The 17,026-nt window shown below is 31.5% G+C and overlaps 3 protein-coding genes across 4 annotated transcripts; 1 reads left to right on the top strand and 2 right to left on the bottom strand.

Annotated features, from left to right (window-relative positions):
• Positions 1 to 779: 779 nt before the first annotated feature.
• Positions 780 to 4,333, bottom strand: LOC115697351 (mitochondrial uncoupling protein 1). Its single transcript, XM_030624314.2, has 9 exons — positions 3,992 to 4,333; positions 3,306 to 3,518; positions 3,130 to 3,208; positions 2,846 to 2,979; positions 2,644 to 2,742; positions 2,452 to 2,556; positions 1,634 to 1,708; positions 1,332 to 1,418; positions 780 to 1,134 (listed from the first exon to the last, which is right to left on the bottom strand). Exons 1-9 carry the CDS (start codon positions 4,073 to 4,075, stop codon positions 1,108 to 1,110), a joined length of 903 nt encoding a protein of 300 aa, XP_030480174.1. The 5' UTR covers positions 4,076 to 4,333; the 3' UTR covers positions 780 to 1,107.
• A 174-nt stretch (positions 4,334 to 4,507) lies between these two features.
• Positions 4,508 to 9,887, top strand: LOC115697348 (uncharacterized). 2 transcript variants are annotated; one of them, XM_061101804.1, is made up of 11 exons: positions 4,508 to 4,840; positions 4,952 to 5,035; positions 7,397 to 7,918; positions 8,035 to 8,118; positions 8,229 to 8,404; positions 8,563 to 8,647; positions 8,736 to 8,828; positions 8,918 to 9,013; positions 9,101 to 9,232; positions 9,319 to 9,504; positions 9,603 to 9,690. In XM_061101804.1, exons 3-11 carry the CDS (start codon positions 7,397 to 7,399, stop codon positions 9,603 to 9,605), a joined length of 1,377 nt encoding a protein of 458 aa, XP_060957787.1. In that variant the 5' UTR covers positions 4,508 to 4,840; positions 4,952 to 5,035; the 3' UTR covers positions 9,606 to 9,690. The 2 variants fall into 2 exon arrangements, with proteins under 2 accessions (XP_060957787.1, XP_060957786.1); XM_061101803.1 differs by having other exon boundaries at positions 4,512 to 4,840; positions 9,595 to 9,887.
• Positions 9,888 to 10,800: 913 nt separating this feature from the next.
• LOC115696333 (protein FAR1-RELATED SEQUENCE 5-like) lies at positions 10,801 to 13,281 on the bottom strand. The gene has a single exon (XM_030623237.2). It carries the CDS (start codon positions 13,279 to 13,281, stop codon positions 10,801 to 10,803), a length of 2,481 nt encoding a protein of 826 aa, XP_030479097.2.
• Positions 13,282 to 17,026: the final 3,745 nt, after the last annotated feature.

Consider the following 17,026-nt stretch of genomic DNA (forward strand, 5'->3'; position numbering starts at 1 on the left):
ATGGTGCATCTCCATCTCTTCGCTAATTTTGACAAATTTAAAAAACACGTGTCAGTTATAAGGATCTTATACCTCATTCTCCCTTAATTAGATTATCGGTATACACCTCGAGCGTTCTCATTCCATTAAGGATAACACTGCCACCAAACTAGCTTCTTAAAGGGCCAAACATAATCTCTCTTATAAAAAGTGATGAGATCAGAACTCTTAATCTAAGCAAAGAAAATTGTCAGTAAAGACATTCTTACCTGTTGAGAATCATGGGGTTCCATCTCAAAACCAATTGGCAATGAGTAGAGTTATATATGGTTCAATTCTCTACCATTTATTTCATGTGGAACATTGTCCACAATATTCCCCCTCAAGATGATGGCTATCACTTGCCCGTAAGGAATATGACTCTGATACCATGTTGAGAATCATGGGGTGCCATCTCAAAACCAGTTGGCAATGAGTAGAGTAGCCCATGTTCTTATATATGGCTCAATTTTCTACCATTTATTTTATGTGGGGCATTATCCACAATACTACCACTACATACAGCACATAGTAATTTGGTCAATTTATTATTTATAGTAAATAAATGACTATTTAGAAATTTGGTCCCATGAACTATAATCTGTGCATTATTATGCTTTTGAATTTTTCAGTCCATTATAAATCCTCCTCTCCGATCACCGATCAGTCAGTGAAGGAGGTTGATAATAATAATAAGGCCTTCACTCTGTTATGGAAATAATACTAAATGGAAACAATACTATAAAGGAAAAAACAAAACAAAACAAACCATAGCAAGGCTTTATTCTATTTCTCAAAAATATTCAAAAATTTATCTTATTTTCACTGCTTTAAGTATAATTTAAGTGACCCTCTTATCCAATATTAAGAAGGGGAAAAAATGATAATTCCAAATATGAATTACAGTTATTTGATCTTATGAGTTTAGTATTGAGAGTTTCCCTTGAAAAACTCTTCCTTCCCTCTTAACAAAATGAGAGAAAGACAATGGCTTAAAGCTTTATTAATCTATTTAGAAAATTCCCATTTGCTGTAGGCTTGTTCCAAACTGTAGGCTTAGATTATCTTCAAAGAACTCAATCAAGATGACTATTCTTTTTTGAAGAACTTCTTGGCCTGTCATCAAAACAAAAACATATGAATAAATAACTAAAAGAAAATAAGACTGTCATTTCATTTTTCGGAGTTCCATACCAACTGGTTCCACATTTAAGATCAGCATAGTCATATGATGACGACTGATGCAAATTTTCATTGTCTGGTCTAATAAATTAAAATGCAATATGATGGGCAGAACCACATCTTACTCATACCTGTTCTAGAGTTAGGAACATAACGACATTCCAGGTTCCCAGCCGTCCAAAATTTGGCAAGAAACCCTTGTAAAAAGCAAGAGGACCCTGCAGACAACAAATGCTTCAAGTTCAAGACGATTATCATATAAGGATTTCAATCATAATTTCAACAAAGAAGACGAGTTTATTCGATTCGATCCACTGAAATTGCTTGAGTCAACATCATGACCACATTACTCCAAATGTTCAATGTGTAAAGCTCAATGATGGTAAGAAGTGAAAAAGACAAATGTTAAGAAAAAGTGAAAAAGATGGCATACATCATTCTTCAAAGTTCTGATGAAACAGTCAAGTGTGCTTTTGTAAGAAGGATCTCCCATCATTCTCGACTTAACCTGAAAAGAGTACAGAATAATTAATTGATAAAAACTAATTTAGTGTACAAACCTATTGAAACAAGAATGTAACTAATATGTACAAACAAGTGGACCGTAGGCATGTGGGACTATTATTATGGATTGAGATCAAGCATTTGCGTAGTATATCTTTGCCTGACTGGATCCTAAAGGATCGTCACAGTCATGTATGTTTTTCACTATAATAATGTGGAGATTAGTTTATAATTGTACAGACTAGAGCTAATTTTTTGTTGAAAAAAAGAAAGAGGCCACTTGTCTTAAACTTCCCGCCCCCGCCCCCGATATGTATTGATAACCTCACTTATGGCGGAAAAACAAAACATTTTAGTACAAATTAGGAGAAAGAAAAAACGCAGAAAAACACAAAAATAAACATCAATTCTTAATACATCAATGAACTCCACTCCCTACAGACTAGAGAGCAAATGAAAAGGAATGTTTCATGATGTCCCGAGTTTTAGGACTGGTGATAAATTTAGGAAAATCTTACTCGTGTAAGATGGATTAACATAGTGTCATTCTTCTCATTCTCCATAAAAATTGGTCCCATATGTTTTCAAAATTATTTTGACATGCTCTTTGCAATGCTAAGCTTCAAAGCATTCTCATGTCAAGGTATTATGGTAAGTTAAGTTTCCATGATGCAACAATACGTTACAAATTAACTACCATTAAACACTAGATACGAGTACGATTTTTGAATTGTTGAGATATGTTACCACATCAACAGGTGAGCCAATACAGACAGCAAAGAAACCTGCCCCAAGACCAGCAAAAAGATGTGTAACAACATTATCGGTAAACCCTGGTAGTTTCAAAATCGACTGCATTGAAAAAATATGATTCAGAAACAACACAAACATTTATACTAAAAGAGAAATATATATATACATATACATCACAAAAGGTACCTGCTTCACTTGATCATAGCTGGCTAGCTCAGCAGCATTTATAATAGCATTTCTTGCTACATTGGGTCCAATTCCAGTCCACAGAGCCCCAAAGCCTTCCTAAGAATCAGAAACAATTAGACAAAAGAAAAGAAGTCAGAATAAAAAATAAGTTTATATGGAGCCAAACTGCATCTTTGTGAATGAGGCTCATATAGGCAACCTGTCTGACAATGGTGGAATAAGCATTCATTGCTCCAGAATAGCGTCTCGGCACCCCAGGGGGAAGCTTTCCTTCTGATTGAAGTCTAACTTTTACAAGATCAGTCGGATTTGCAACTGTAATGGCTAGAGCACCTATTTTGTAGACAAACATGAAAAGAAAATTATGAGAGAGTTCAATGTGATGTGTGCTTGTATACATTACTTTCTCAACGAAGATAAAATGCAGTTAAAAAGTTCAGTGTCTGTAGATAATTTATTTTACAAGCAATGAAATCTGCTCACCAGTTGTTAATGCAGCAAGTATTTTCTTTGTTAAAGGAACATCTCCAACAAAGTCTTGTCCTACATATAAGGTCTTAACCTATCTAGCCCACAGTCCATTGGATGGAATCAGATATCAGCAAGCATGTGAATAAATCTTTATAAAACTGTGAAGAAAACATCTAAAAAAGACCTACAGGTTCATATAATCCAACTCTTAAGCCTCCAAATAGACACTGACGATGCAACCCAGGTACAATTCCTTTCCATAGTGCTAATAGACCTTCTTCCCTGGCAATGGTGCCAACTGTTCCCAGCAAACCGTTGTACTTTGGCAAGGGCATTCCCTCAACTGCTTTCTTTTGGAGTTGAAGCCTAACTTTAGCAGTGTCCAAGGGAATACTAACAATCTGCATCAAGTTCAAATATAGATTGATACCTAGAAAGATTATAATCTCTTACAGTTTTCCAGCAATGAAGTAGGCTAACTTTATAAAAAGATCATAAGTTTTTAGTTTAAAACTACAATAACAGCAAAGAGTAATTAACAATTAGATCAAAATACAAAAAAAGCTGACTTTCAAGGCCTTTTTCCATCAAACTGAAAAGAATTGAGTGCAACAATTCATTTACTCATCAAAATTCCAATTAAATAACTTTAATTTGTAAGAACTGAGAAAAGGCATTAACACAGATTATATCACAACATCTAATTCCCATACCATGCTTCTATCAATTCACACAGACACCGGAATATTAAAAAGAAAGTCGTTGACTTAGAAAATAGGAAGTAGAAATCGAAAGAAAAGTAATTTGAGGAAAAGAAGAGAATGCAAGCGCAAATTAGATTGAGATGTTGAAAGTTTAATAAGTGGTTGATTACCTCGGCCGTACAAGCGGCGAAGGCACTGCTGGCAAAGGTTCCAGCGAAAGATATGTTGGATTTGGGAGCGTTATCAGCCACCATTTTTGAGCTTGAGAGAATGAGCTTACTGAACTCACAATAAGGATCAAACAAACAGATTAAGAAGCAGTGAGAAAGAGATGATTAGGGTATTTATGTTAAGGCAAATTGAGTTTCGACTCACTGGATTCTCGGGAATCGGACCCCCCGAAATCGCAGGTTGCGACAATTGTCACCTTTTATTTATTTACTTTTATTAAAAAAATATATATACATTGTCTATGAATATGATCAAACATGACAGTTATGTTGTAAAAGAAAAAAACAATAACAGTTAAATTTTGTCTTTACATTTACGGGGGCAAACTCCGCCATTGTATTAAGAAATTTTGGTAGTTTTATTTGCACTTTATAAAATTATAAACACAGTCTATTATTAAAAATGATCTTTTTTATTTTTACACTTTTAAATATATATATATATGGGTAGTTCTACAATAGACACCCCAAAATTGAATACATCAATGCACCCCTTAAATTCTTAATTACTATTGGATGAAATATCAAGTGTACACATTATTTAGTGGGGTGTTGCACAGAGAATATAATTCTCAAATCTCACCCACGTTCCACTCTTCTATTTAAAAAAAAAAAAAAAAAAAAAAAAAAAAAAAATCTCACTCCCTTAACCACTAAATCTCTATTTTGTCGTTACCTAACCCACTTTTCTCTCCTACACTTTCTATTTCACTTACTCACTGCATATCAAGTTTTAAATCTCAGCAACATTATTATTGAATTATGCATCAACAAATTATCTTTCATTAGGTGAACTCCCAATCTTCTTATTTAATTGTTTAAGTGATTTCCTTTTCTATTATTGTTTGGCAGTACAATATTGATTAAAATTTTTCTGTTTTTAATGAATATTGAATGCAGCTATTTTTGGTGGAGTAGCATTAGGCATTGTTGATAAATATTATCTCTCAAAGTTTAACACATTTGGGATATTTATTGTATCAGGTTAGAATTACTATGTTATCCTCTGTATTCACAATGTTATCCTCTGTATTATAAAAAAAATTTGAAAACTTCTTTATAAGCTCATTGTATATACCTTCTTGAAGGTCATAAAATTCTTTCTGGAAAACATAAAAGATAGAATAATTTAAAATATTATGTATGAAAATGTTATTGCACATCTTCTTCACGATTCTTTCAGTTTCACATTTTATCGGGAGAGTTCCTATTAGATTGCAGTGGCAGTGATGGAGATGGTGATGCTTAAAACACTTGGGAATGATTAACTATTTTTATGATAGTTATTAAATCAGAACATGTGAGAATTAATATAGTGATAGCATACTTCGTGGTAGTGTTGCTGTGCACTAGTTTATTTGGCATGTGATAGCTTTTACGATTTGCAAGGATGCAGCTGGGTATCTTTTTATTTATTTAATTATTGTTGGGTTGGGATTTTAATTATGAAAATGGGTGGACTTTTGTTTTGGAATCTTATTGTGTTATATATGGAAGACCCATGTTATCAATTAAAATATTGGGATTACCCATTAGATCAATTCTTGTAATATCTGTTTTGCTTACCTTAGATCATAAAATTATTTTGAATGATTAAGAAAATTAAAAAAAAAAAAATTAAACTAATTAAGCGATTTATAAAATTATTTTTTTATTAAAAAATTTATTTTGATATTAAAAAATTCAATTTTTTTAAAAAACTAAATTTTATGTGTGCAAATTTGAGTCTATTTTTTTTTTCAAAAAAATCTAGATTTGTTTAAGTATACATAATATTTTTTTAGTTTAATTTTTATTTTATTTTCAAAATATTAAATTTTTAATTATTTTTCTTTATTTTTTTAAGATACGCATTTATAAATAAGTTTGATTTTTTCTTCAAAAAATTATAGTTTGTTTAAATTATTTTTTGGATTTTTAATAATTTTAGTTTTATTTTTTAAGATACGTGTTTATAAATAAAATAAAATTTTAAAATATCTTTTTAGGAATAATTTAGGTTTTTTTTAAGTAAACTTAGTATTTTTTTAATTAATTTAATATTTTTATCGAGTTTTTTAGTAATTTTTTATTAATTTTTTCAGAATTAATAGAATATTACTGTTTTTAAAATTAATTTTTTTAATTAAAGGGACAAAATTTTTGTATTGGTCAAAATTCAGGGAGTAAAAATATAATTTTTTAATGGTAAAAAAAAAAGAACCTAGTGGGCATAATTATGTAATTGTTATATTTTAAGGAGAATTTTTAATAAGTTATATATTTTATGGGACAAAAATAGATAGTGTTGAAATTCAAGGAGCAAGTATACTAATTATTGTTTGATGAATTTGTTACAAATATCTAAATGTAAATCACTAATCTTTCAAAAAGAAAAATGTAAATCACTAAATTAAGAAGATCTTTTTTTTAAAAAAAAAAACCTGCCCAATACCCAATAATTTTTCTGGAATACTTTTCTAATGGCTCAATTAGTGCGTTGATTATCTTAGTTTGCCTAATAAAGTGCTAAGTCATTTAATCAATTTTGTATTTGAGATTAACCAACATCAGTTATTGGGTTTGGGATTTTTGTTTTTTTTTTTGTAAGGAACTCAAATTTTTTGATAAAATAAATGAGCTAAGGATTAAATTATCAAGAATTAGATAGTAACTGGAAAGTAATACCAATTACATGATATCCATAATTAAACTTGATATTTTTGTGGGTGAAGCTTAGTTTCTTTGCGGAATTGTCAGACCAAAATACTAGATTGGCATCCATTGACTAAGTCATTGCCGAGAATTTATTGCTTGTATATGCAGACCTCTGAATTTTTGGTTTACAAAATCATTTCTAAAGAGTCTTTGAAGCCAAAATTTAAGGCCTTGGAATCTGAATAAGCTTATAATTATTTGTAATGCTGAAAATGCAAGGCATTGAACTTTAATGCATTGATAATTTTACTTTTCCAATTCATTGTCACTTATCTATGGATTTCAGTGATAATTTTACATTGGTAGCAGTGATTGCATATATCAGTTTTAGTTTGACTGCTGCTGAGATGAATTGTGCACTAAAAAGTTAAAATTTTGTGAGTATGTTTCAGTGTAAATCATAAAATGAAGGGTTATTTTATTGAATAAGAGAAAATATGTAGTATTTGTGTCCTGTAAAGAAAGGGAATCCAGAGATCACTGTAGTCTAAATTATATGTAAATTCTTATGGTTTCATGGTAATAATACCAATCCTTTGAGTTGGAAGCTTCATTATAATGACTAAATAAATACTATAAAGTGTCAAGTTTAGACATGTTACATTACCTATTTTATTTTTTATGAAACATTTTTGTTGATTTTTCTAGATGGAGAAATATCTAATACAACACTTGGATGAAGAATTGAGGCGTTTACAAAGTGTGACCCAGCAGATGGAAGAGTGTATTCATTCAAAGAATCACGAGGTTGATAGATTGCTGGAAGTAATTTTGAGGGCAGAGGAGGGTAGAAAAAATTCAACGAATCAAATTTTGTCTAGTTTAGCAATAGCAATTGATAAAATAAATAGTTTTGAAGGTCAATGTTCAAAGGGGCATATGCAAACCGGTTTGGCGAAGAGTAACATGGAAAAAGATGCTAAACAATTTCAGATGAAGCAATCTAATGTTGGTGAAGTGAAAACTAATGTAACGACTTCAATTGAATGTGTAGATGGTAAACCAGTAAATAGTAGTGAGAGTGAGGTGAAGTTTGTCTCTGATTTGAAAAGGAGTGGTAATGTGATTGAAGGTGAAAGTTCAAGTGGAAAGCGTTGTAGGACTGTGCCAAGCCGTATACCCTTTTTTACCCAATTTGGGCGAACATTGAAGGATTTAGGACACATTAAGGTTAACTAATGAGAACATATAATATCTAATTGCTCTACTTTGTTCATTATTATGTTGTGTATTTAGAATTTCAGTTTTTTGTTGAATTTCATAATTTTGTGTTTGCTCTTTGTTAGGGGATTGATGGTGTTGAAATAAGAGGATCTCAAAAGTCATTATCAGCTTGTAAATTATCCGTTAGACAAAGTTCATGTGTTAAGGTATTGAATCATTCTTTCTTAATATATTTAGAGTGAAATTTTTTTGTTCTTTTTCCCAATTAGATAATAAATATTGAAATTGTTAAATATATATATCTTTTCATGCACAGGGTGTGTCTGAGATATGTCCTGTTGGTCAGGATACTAGTAGTGGGTTAAATCTTTTGGAACTTTGTAATTTGAAGGAGAAGAAGGACGTTGGACCTTTTAAAGTTAATGTTCCACTAGTTAATGTCGAGATGGATAAGATAATCTCGTATTTGTTTGAGAAGAGCTTAAAATCAAGGTATATATTGCCTGTACTATGTTTTTTCTTTTTATAATAAAAAAAAACATTAGTTATTTTGCTATTTAAAAGTGTGTGAAGAAGTGAGATGTCAAATATGTTAATTCTAGTGTTGATATTTTATTTAGATAATGATGTTTTTTATTATTTTAATGTAGTGACATTCTAGTTGACACTGAATTTCATCAGTTGGAGCGTCATATATTTCAAACACTTGCTCCTTCTCAGAACATTAATGGAGAGGTTAGTGAATGAGTATGTATATTATTTTAAGTATATTTAATTTATTTTGTTAACACAACGTTTGTTTATTTTGATATACAACATTTAGATAATAAACATTGTATCGGAGATGTGTACACATAAAAGGAGAGATTCTATGAGTAAGACTGGTTCAAACTGGTACCTAACTACTTGGATGACGGTAAGAAGTTCGGTCATGCATATATTTTTTTTTTAATTGAATATGATACATCTGTTATATTTATATTTTAATTTATGTTTGAGATACAGAGTAAGTTTACTTATTCCAAGAAAAGCCAACGAAATGGTGGAACAAGTAATCCAATGAGATCATTCTTTTTAGGAGATTTGGCTTTGTGCGAGAAGGTATATTAATATGAAATTTATAATTATATCATAATACAAGGATTGTAGTTTTATTTATGTACTTGTTGTTTACATTTTTTTTTTCAGATATTTGTTCCTGTTCATGTAAGGTCCGAGGATCATTGGATCTTGTTGATAGTAAAGATGAAGGGGATAATAGAAATATGGGACTCACTTCATGGTGGAAAGTCTGTTGGGAATGAAATTTTGAAGGAAGCGGTTAGATAAATTACCATTATTCATAATAATATATCTATGTGCACTTTTATGGTTATTTGATATTGGGTGGTGTCTCTTTTGCTTAGATAAAAAATTTGGATTGCTTTTTATCTGAAGAAATAAAAAAGTTGCATGGGGGAAATAAGTGGTCATTTACAGAATTTGAAGTTATTATGATGGATGTACCTCAACAGCCTAACACTTTTGACTGTGGGATCTATGTTATCAACTTCATGGAGGAACGAGATACACAGTTTCTTGTCCCCCCTAATGTATGTATCTTTTAGTGGTCTTATTTGAAGAAATTATTTTTTGTTAATAGTTTATTATAAATTTGGCTAACTAAATGTTTTACCTTTTAGTATGACAGTGATAATGAGCGTATGCGTGTTGCTTGGAAAATATTTTCTTCAAGCTTCAACAAAGTTAGGGAGTCTCAAATCAAGTACACATAGACGAAGAATTTAAAGTTGCATCTCTAACTTTTTCCTGGATAGTAGTGTTTTTTTATTATCTTTTATGAACAAGAATAGTTGTAATTTTTCTTTTTTGAATGAACAAGGAAAAATTATTGATTTGAATGAGTACACTTATTTGTTTGAAAGAGGTATTACTTTAACATTTCTATCTATAAATTTATTCTATTTCAAGTTTTGTTTGCTGCTTTTAAATTTATTCCATTCCACAGTTTTGTTTTGTGATGTACTCCTTTTTCATGTTACGAAAATTCTAGACAACAAAAGAGTCGTATATAAATATATACACTCCTATTTTTTGGCATTATTTTTAACCTTACTAATTGAAATTATTATTCAAATGAGGACTCATCATTAGTGATTATAATTTCAACTTAATTTGTACCGTAAATGTTTTTCATTAATAGAAACCACATATATAAACTATATATTTTGCAACTTTTGATTATGTGGGATTTTAAATTTCTAGGCATGATGATATATGATTATAAAGGACGGTGTAACTTATCAATTATTTCATCCAAAGTCCTTTGCCTAGTCCTTTTGTTCTGTTTTAGTCGGAGTAACCTCCTCTAGGCTCAAGATAATAAAAATAGGGAGTAGTCTTAAGCAAGCAAAACTATAGTGTATGGAGGATATAGTCTTATAATATGTGTAATGATAATAATCCTAAAATTAACAAAAGAGTTGGATTAGATTGCATATCCACATTTAATATCAAGAAAATGAAATCATGTTGCTGCAGAAACATGAAAGTTTACACAGGCTTCTATTTGTATCTTATTTTGAGACTTTCTTTTATTAAAAAACTCATTTAATTAACCAGCAAAAGGCTCACAACAGAGCAAAACAAAATAAAATCTTAAATGACAACAAGAGGTGCCAACTCCTCAAAGCAAAAATAGCAAAAACCAGAAAGGTTACTAACCCACTGGCAAAAACAACTATTATTTGGTTCATGATAATTAAAAATGTGAAAAGGAAACCACTTATTAAAAAACATAATGATAGCACCAAACAAAAATCAAAACAGGAACAATCTATAAGCATTAGTCCATCTTCTTATTTTCTTCTCCACTTTGATGTACCACTTTATTGAATATCATGAGTTCCATAAGGTGCTCCCCACCAATTTCTTATTGTCTCTGTATCATCTTTTTCCTTTCTTTCTTCCGCTACACATGCTGCATCAAATTTGTGCTGGTCTACATCAGTTGTTTGAGGTGTTTCTTTTTTTCTTTGATTAGCATCTTCCCAACACTTTATATTTTCATCAAACACAAATTCCTCCTCTGAAACCCCATTATGTTCATTATCTTCCCAAACATTGCAGTCTTCATATGCACCTTCACCATTGGATATGTCCAAATCAGAATTATTTATATTCTCTTCTCTATTTTTGTTGCAGGTTGTTTTGTTGTGGCCATACATTCCACATTTGCTGCATTTTCTTTTCCTCACTTGCCTCGAGGTACCAGCCACTTTTCCGGTCCCTTTATTTTTGCTAACTCGGGGGTTATTCAAATCGTATTCCATGTTCTTGTCACATTGACTTGGCTCTTCGTATCCATCTTCTTCTAATGAAATTTTTTGTAGCCTATACATTAATTGCTCAAGTTCCTTCTTTGCCAAATTCAAAAGATTGTCACTCGTACAAGCAAGGAAAGAAATTTGGTAAAGCTGGGTTGAAATATTACCAAAACGAATTTTGTCTTTACGACATGTGAAGCTGCATCGAGTAGAACTTTCGTCTGGTATTTCTTGTACCTCTCGTGCATGTATTGTCCATTGTGTAATCACCAAAGACTTTGGAATTGAAGTCACTTTGAATTTTTTCATGACACAGAATATATGTCGGCATGGGATGCCATAGGTCGGGAAATATTGACATTCACAACCTATTGAACCAGTTGACAAGTCTAGATATACTGTTCTATGCAGCGTGTCAAAAAGAGGTGTTTTTGTCAATCGAACGACCACCATATCATCTTCTTTTGTTGAAGAATCTACCATGTACCTTGCTTCTTTTTCTATTTGAGCACGAACTCGGAAAAACATATTTCTTGTGTACAATTTTGCTGCCTCCTCCTCGATATGTGCCATGTTTGTCTGCTGAAGCAACGGCATAGTATTCATCGTGTCATAGTCATCCTTGGCGTCTCGAGTTCTTAGAAATGACATTCCCACATCAATAGCACGAACAAATTCATACATTTTCATCTTCTCATTCACTCTCTTTTTAAGTAGAGCATGCATGCCCTCACACCTTTGTGTTGTTGTCATTCCAGCAAAGAAATTACCTCTCAGGTATGCCTCTGCCCATTGCTCTTTTCTATCGGTCATCCACTTTGCCCACTCGTTTTTTTGGAGCCCATATTCTTCAATTAAATCTATCCATAAAGTTTCAAACTCATCGACAGAGTAATAGTTAAAGAATAATTTATTGAGCTTCCTTAAAAACTCTGGATCCTTCACAGCTATCGCGGCCTTCTTGTGGATGTGCCAATAACATAATCTATGAACAACTTCAGGCATGGTTACATTGATTGCAAGTCTTATTGCTGGATCACCATCTGTGACGACCGTCTTTGGTGTAACCCCTCCCATGCAGTCTATAAATGTTTTTGTTGCCCATGTATACGTATCTGAGGACTCGTCAGATAGCAAAGCGAACCCAAAAATTGTTGACCTGAAATGATTATTGACCCCTAACCAAACCAGAAGTGGCTTCCCATAGGCGTTTGTCTTGTACGTGGAATCAAAGGCAACTGAATGGCCAAACAAATGGTAGTCTTCTCGAGATTTTGAGTCAGCCCACATCACATTCAATAGGCGGTTATTGCCATCATAGCTAAATCTACAAAAACAATCTACATCATGATCTGCCTTATGTTGGAAATAGCCGATAGCCCTTGCTGCATCAGCATTTTTTAAGTGCACTGATTCATTCTTTGCAACTCGATTATACAAATCTTTAGGTAGGAAAGACAGTTTCCCATAACCCCCAACTAATTCTGCCATATAAGAGTAAATTTGGCATGTTTTTATCCCTGCACTCTTCATACAAGTGGCATCCATTAACATCCCATCCGGTATAATTCGGTTCGAGCGAATGAATTGTCGATGCCCGGCAATGACCAAGGGGTGGGAGTGTGTTGGACGAAATTCCTTGCAATACCATTTCCTGTCCTGCTTTCTCAGGGAAACTCTAAATAGAAACTTGCAACCTACCCTAGTAATAGCCCTCGGCTCTCTTTTGCGGTTCAAGTTTTTAATCCATTTCAATTCACGATGTCCTTCCTTAGAGCACACCCACTGGCGATATTTTATAGCACCCCCAAATTGTCTTTTAACTTTTCCTTTCCTTAGACTGAAACCGATCATGTTTGAGTATTGGTGGATAAAGAACTCTGCATCTTCAAATGTCAAGAACTGTTTTCCTACCAAGTCCTCCCGAACAAGTTCAATTGGGTCCTTGAAGATTTCTAACTTTTCAGCAGCTATAATCCACTTGTCCTCAGTTTGTTCTGCAAAGTAATTATTACTAACTTGTTCTTCATTGAAATCACCCATTGTTTTTTTGCAGTAATCTGAATTATGATTCAAATCCTCTACTTCTATCATTATATATCATAGAAGGAATTTGTTCTGCAAAGTACCTGTGCACATCATGATAGTAATAATAGATCGTCAGCACTGCATGAAAAGGAATAGATATTTAAGAAATTATAATAGTGATTCAGGGCATATATACAAAAATAATTTAAGACTTCAGAGTATAATTAAGGAATAGATATTAAGCTACATGATTAAAAAGAGACCTGATACTTCAAGAAAGTTATTGGTTTATATAATTATTGAATTCACTATTCGGAAAAAGAAGACACGAGGGAACTCAACAAAAAGTTAAGGAATGTTTGGTATCAAATTAAGGTACATTTTCCCATCTACTTAGAATGAGATGTATTCTAGGATTAAATTTTTTTAATCGTCTCCATATGCCACCTTTTATGGCCAAATCATATCTTATATGCAATATACTTTATCACAAAAACAAAATAATTCAAGCCATCATTGATTTATTATTGGGTTCCATAGACAGAACAGAACAAAAGTCAACTGGGCATTTACTTCATCACCCAGAACAAAAGTCAACTGGGCATTTACTTCATCACCCAGAACAAAAGATCAAGTGTTCTTTTCCCTTGAAACTGATAAGCCACCAAGTTCAGTAGGACTTTAGACTTAGTTGTTAACTCTCTTCATTTTTTATTAGAAACTGATGTGTATTAGTGGTTGAGTTATATTACTCTTAGAAGCTGATGTGGCAATTATTTTAGAATACCTTAGAGTATATAAGGGGGAGGAGGTCTCCTAGAAAGGGCATGAAGAAAATTGGTAAGAGTTGAGACTCATTGTGGAGAGCCCAATCCTCTCTGAACATTGGAATAGGAGTGAGAGAGCAAGCCTCTCAAAAGCTTGTGATTTTGTAATTTTTTTCCATCAATTCAATAAAGTTTCAGTGAGGAATTTCAGCTAATCTAATCTATTGTGTAATTGCATAAGTTGATTCTAACCAACAAAGAACTCACCAATTTGGTGTGCTGAGCTGCGGACAATGACACTAAGGAAATCTGTGGAAACTAGAGTAACTTTGAAAAGTGACGCAACTAAAAACATAATACAATCACTTAGTAGCAATAAGAGATTGCTTTTAATCCAGACACCACCAAAGTCTTGGATTTCAAAGGGAAAACAGAGGAAAAGCATACAAGTAGCAAAAAGTTATTGAAAAGAATTTGAATCCAATGTTTTGAATATAGAAAAATACTTTCATTCAAATTACTGGGACCGATCTTACACACTACATAATGACCTTAGGCCTACATAATGACCTTAGGCGCATTTGTCACTTGGAAAACTAACACAAACTTCGTACTACTGGTCGAGAACATAAAACAATATAAAGTGAACAAGATAAACTAAATGGACTCTTCCCAATTGCGCATAAAAATAAAAACTCAAAAGAATTATCTATTTAACAGACAATCACAGAAAACAAGGTGGTCTCTGGAAAATTAAGGAATATCTATTTAACAAATAATGATCTTTGACTCTAAAGATAATTAACTGTTCTATAAAATGATCTACTCAGAAGGTTTTCCACGACAAACCTGCCAAAACTTCAAGATAAATCCCCATTCCGTCTCAAAAAACTATTTTAACTTCTCTCCTAGATGTTTGGGAGAAGCATATTTCTTAAGCACCGTAATAGGAAACAGTTACTTGTTTCACAATGAAGGTGAAACACTTCACGAGCAAATGGGTAGAAGTTTTTTAATTTATTTATTTTTAAAAAAATATACATAATGACAAAGAGGAAGATATTATAATAAAAAAAAAATCATATTTGTTTTGGCATTTAGGATAACTTTTTAGTCCAAATTTTTTATAGTTGTGTACATTGTAGTTATTTAAGACCTCTTGTAAAATATTAAAAAATTAAAAAAAAAAAAAATTAACACACTGAAACAGGGTTCAAACAGTCTGTTATACCCGTGACACTTTCATTTTATACACCTGTGAAATAGACTATTTGGAAAAAAAAAATTAATGGATCACTTGGATTTTTATATGCTTGGTAGACTCTTCTATCTTTTTCGGCATTTAAAAAAAAAAAATAGTCCATTTTTTTCATTATCATATACATCGTCAAACATTATAATTACTCTAAATTATACTCATTTTCAATTAATGTTGCTGCTATAGGAAAGCAATATGAAAATATATATTTTTTAAAAGAAAAGAAACAAGTAAAAAACCTTAAAAGAATCCGTAAAAAATATATAAAAAAAAATGGTAACAATATAAATATATATCTATGTATATGATTATAAGTAAATTGTTTAAATTTTCCTTCAAAAATTGAGTATTGCACCAGCTACTCATTTAATATAGATTCGTTTACCAAAATAAAAATGCCTGCCCTTTATTTAGTTTCTTTGTACGATGATAATATTTTACTTTTTTTAAAAAAATATATTGTTTTATTATTCTTAACTTTGTTCGAATACATTTAATTAATTTTCATTTAGTACTTTAAAGCTTGTCGAATTTTATTCAAAGACGACAATATAATAGCCAAAGAAACAACAACTCTTTCCATTATCTGATGCCCCTATAATTAGAAGAACTCTTCATCAATTAAAATTGAATAAAAATTTTGGCTTTAATAACAAATAAATAAATAGCAATAATTCAAAAACAATAGAACATGTTCACATATTTCACCATTTGTGTAAGCAGCTCTCATAAGTTGTATCACATATATACCACAATCATAATCTACACATTGCTTCTTATGAAATGGCATTAGCATAATACTAAACTTCTCAAACTTCAAACACCTACCAATATGCATGCTAAAAGCATTAGCAAATGCTAAAACCATGTTCACCACCTCCAAATTCAACGAATCCTTCTCCCAATCAATGTAGTAACATTCAGTGATAGATATTCTTCTCTCTGGTGTGGCCTCGTAGACTAGGAGTGTTCGAAAGAACATTGATACCACGTACAATTCCCTTGTCTCAATTGATTTTAATTTCTGGTATTTTATTTCTAGTTCTACTGTGTTTCTGCAAAATTATGTTCGCTATGATTTAATTGTATTCTGTCGTCGATCGTTAAAGTTGAATTATTACTATTATTCTGTAATAATTATTGGCATTTGCAAAAACTCAGTTTTTTACTATTAAATGGTTGTTATTAAGTTAGAAATTAAATAAAAATAAATAATAATTAACTTATAACCTAATACTCACCTAATAATTTTTTGTAATTATATATAAACATATAATTTAATTATTAAAATTTTATTATACCTGTAACTTTAATTTTAAATTATTACACGTAATTATTTAATTTTTTTTATTTAAATATTTAAAAAGTAAAAAGTGAAATAAGTTCAATGTATTTTCCAAAAAAAAATGGCTAAATTCCTCCATCCTTTTTTTTTTTCAATAAGTAGTCATCTACTCAAAAAAACCAAACCAAAGTCAAAAAATAAAGTCCAGCTCTCCTACAAAACGAAGTAACCTCAAACTATAATAGAAAAACTCCTCCTTTCTTTGACTTGTTTTGTACATAATTAAAGGACCCTTTCACTTGAAGACCTTTCGCTGGTAATCCCTTATGCCTATCAATCACAAAATGGATTAATACTAGAATGAGATTATTAGGGATATTTATTCACTTGGTAGGGAGGAAGAGCAACCAATTTCGATATGCAACTCCTTCATTTACAAGTGTGTGGAGA

Source organism: Cannabis sativa, chromosome 7, assembly GCF_029168945.1.
Source record: "Cannabis sativa cultivar Pink pepper isolate KNU-18-1 chromosome 7, ASM2916894v1, whole genome shotgun sequence".
Taxonomy (NCBI): Eukaryota; Viridiplantae; Streptophyta; class Magnoliopsida; order Rosales; family Cannabaceae; genus Cannabis; species Cannabis sativa.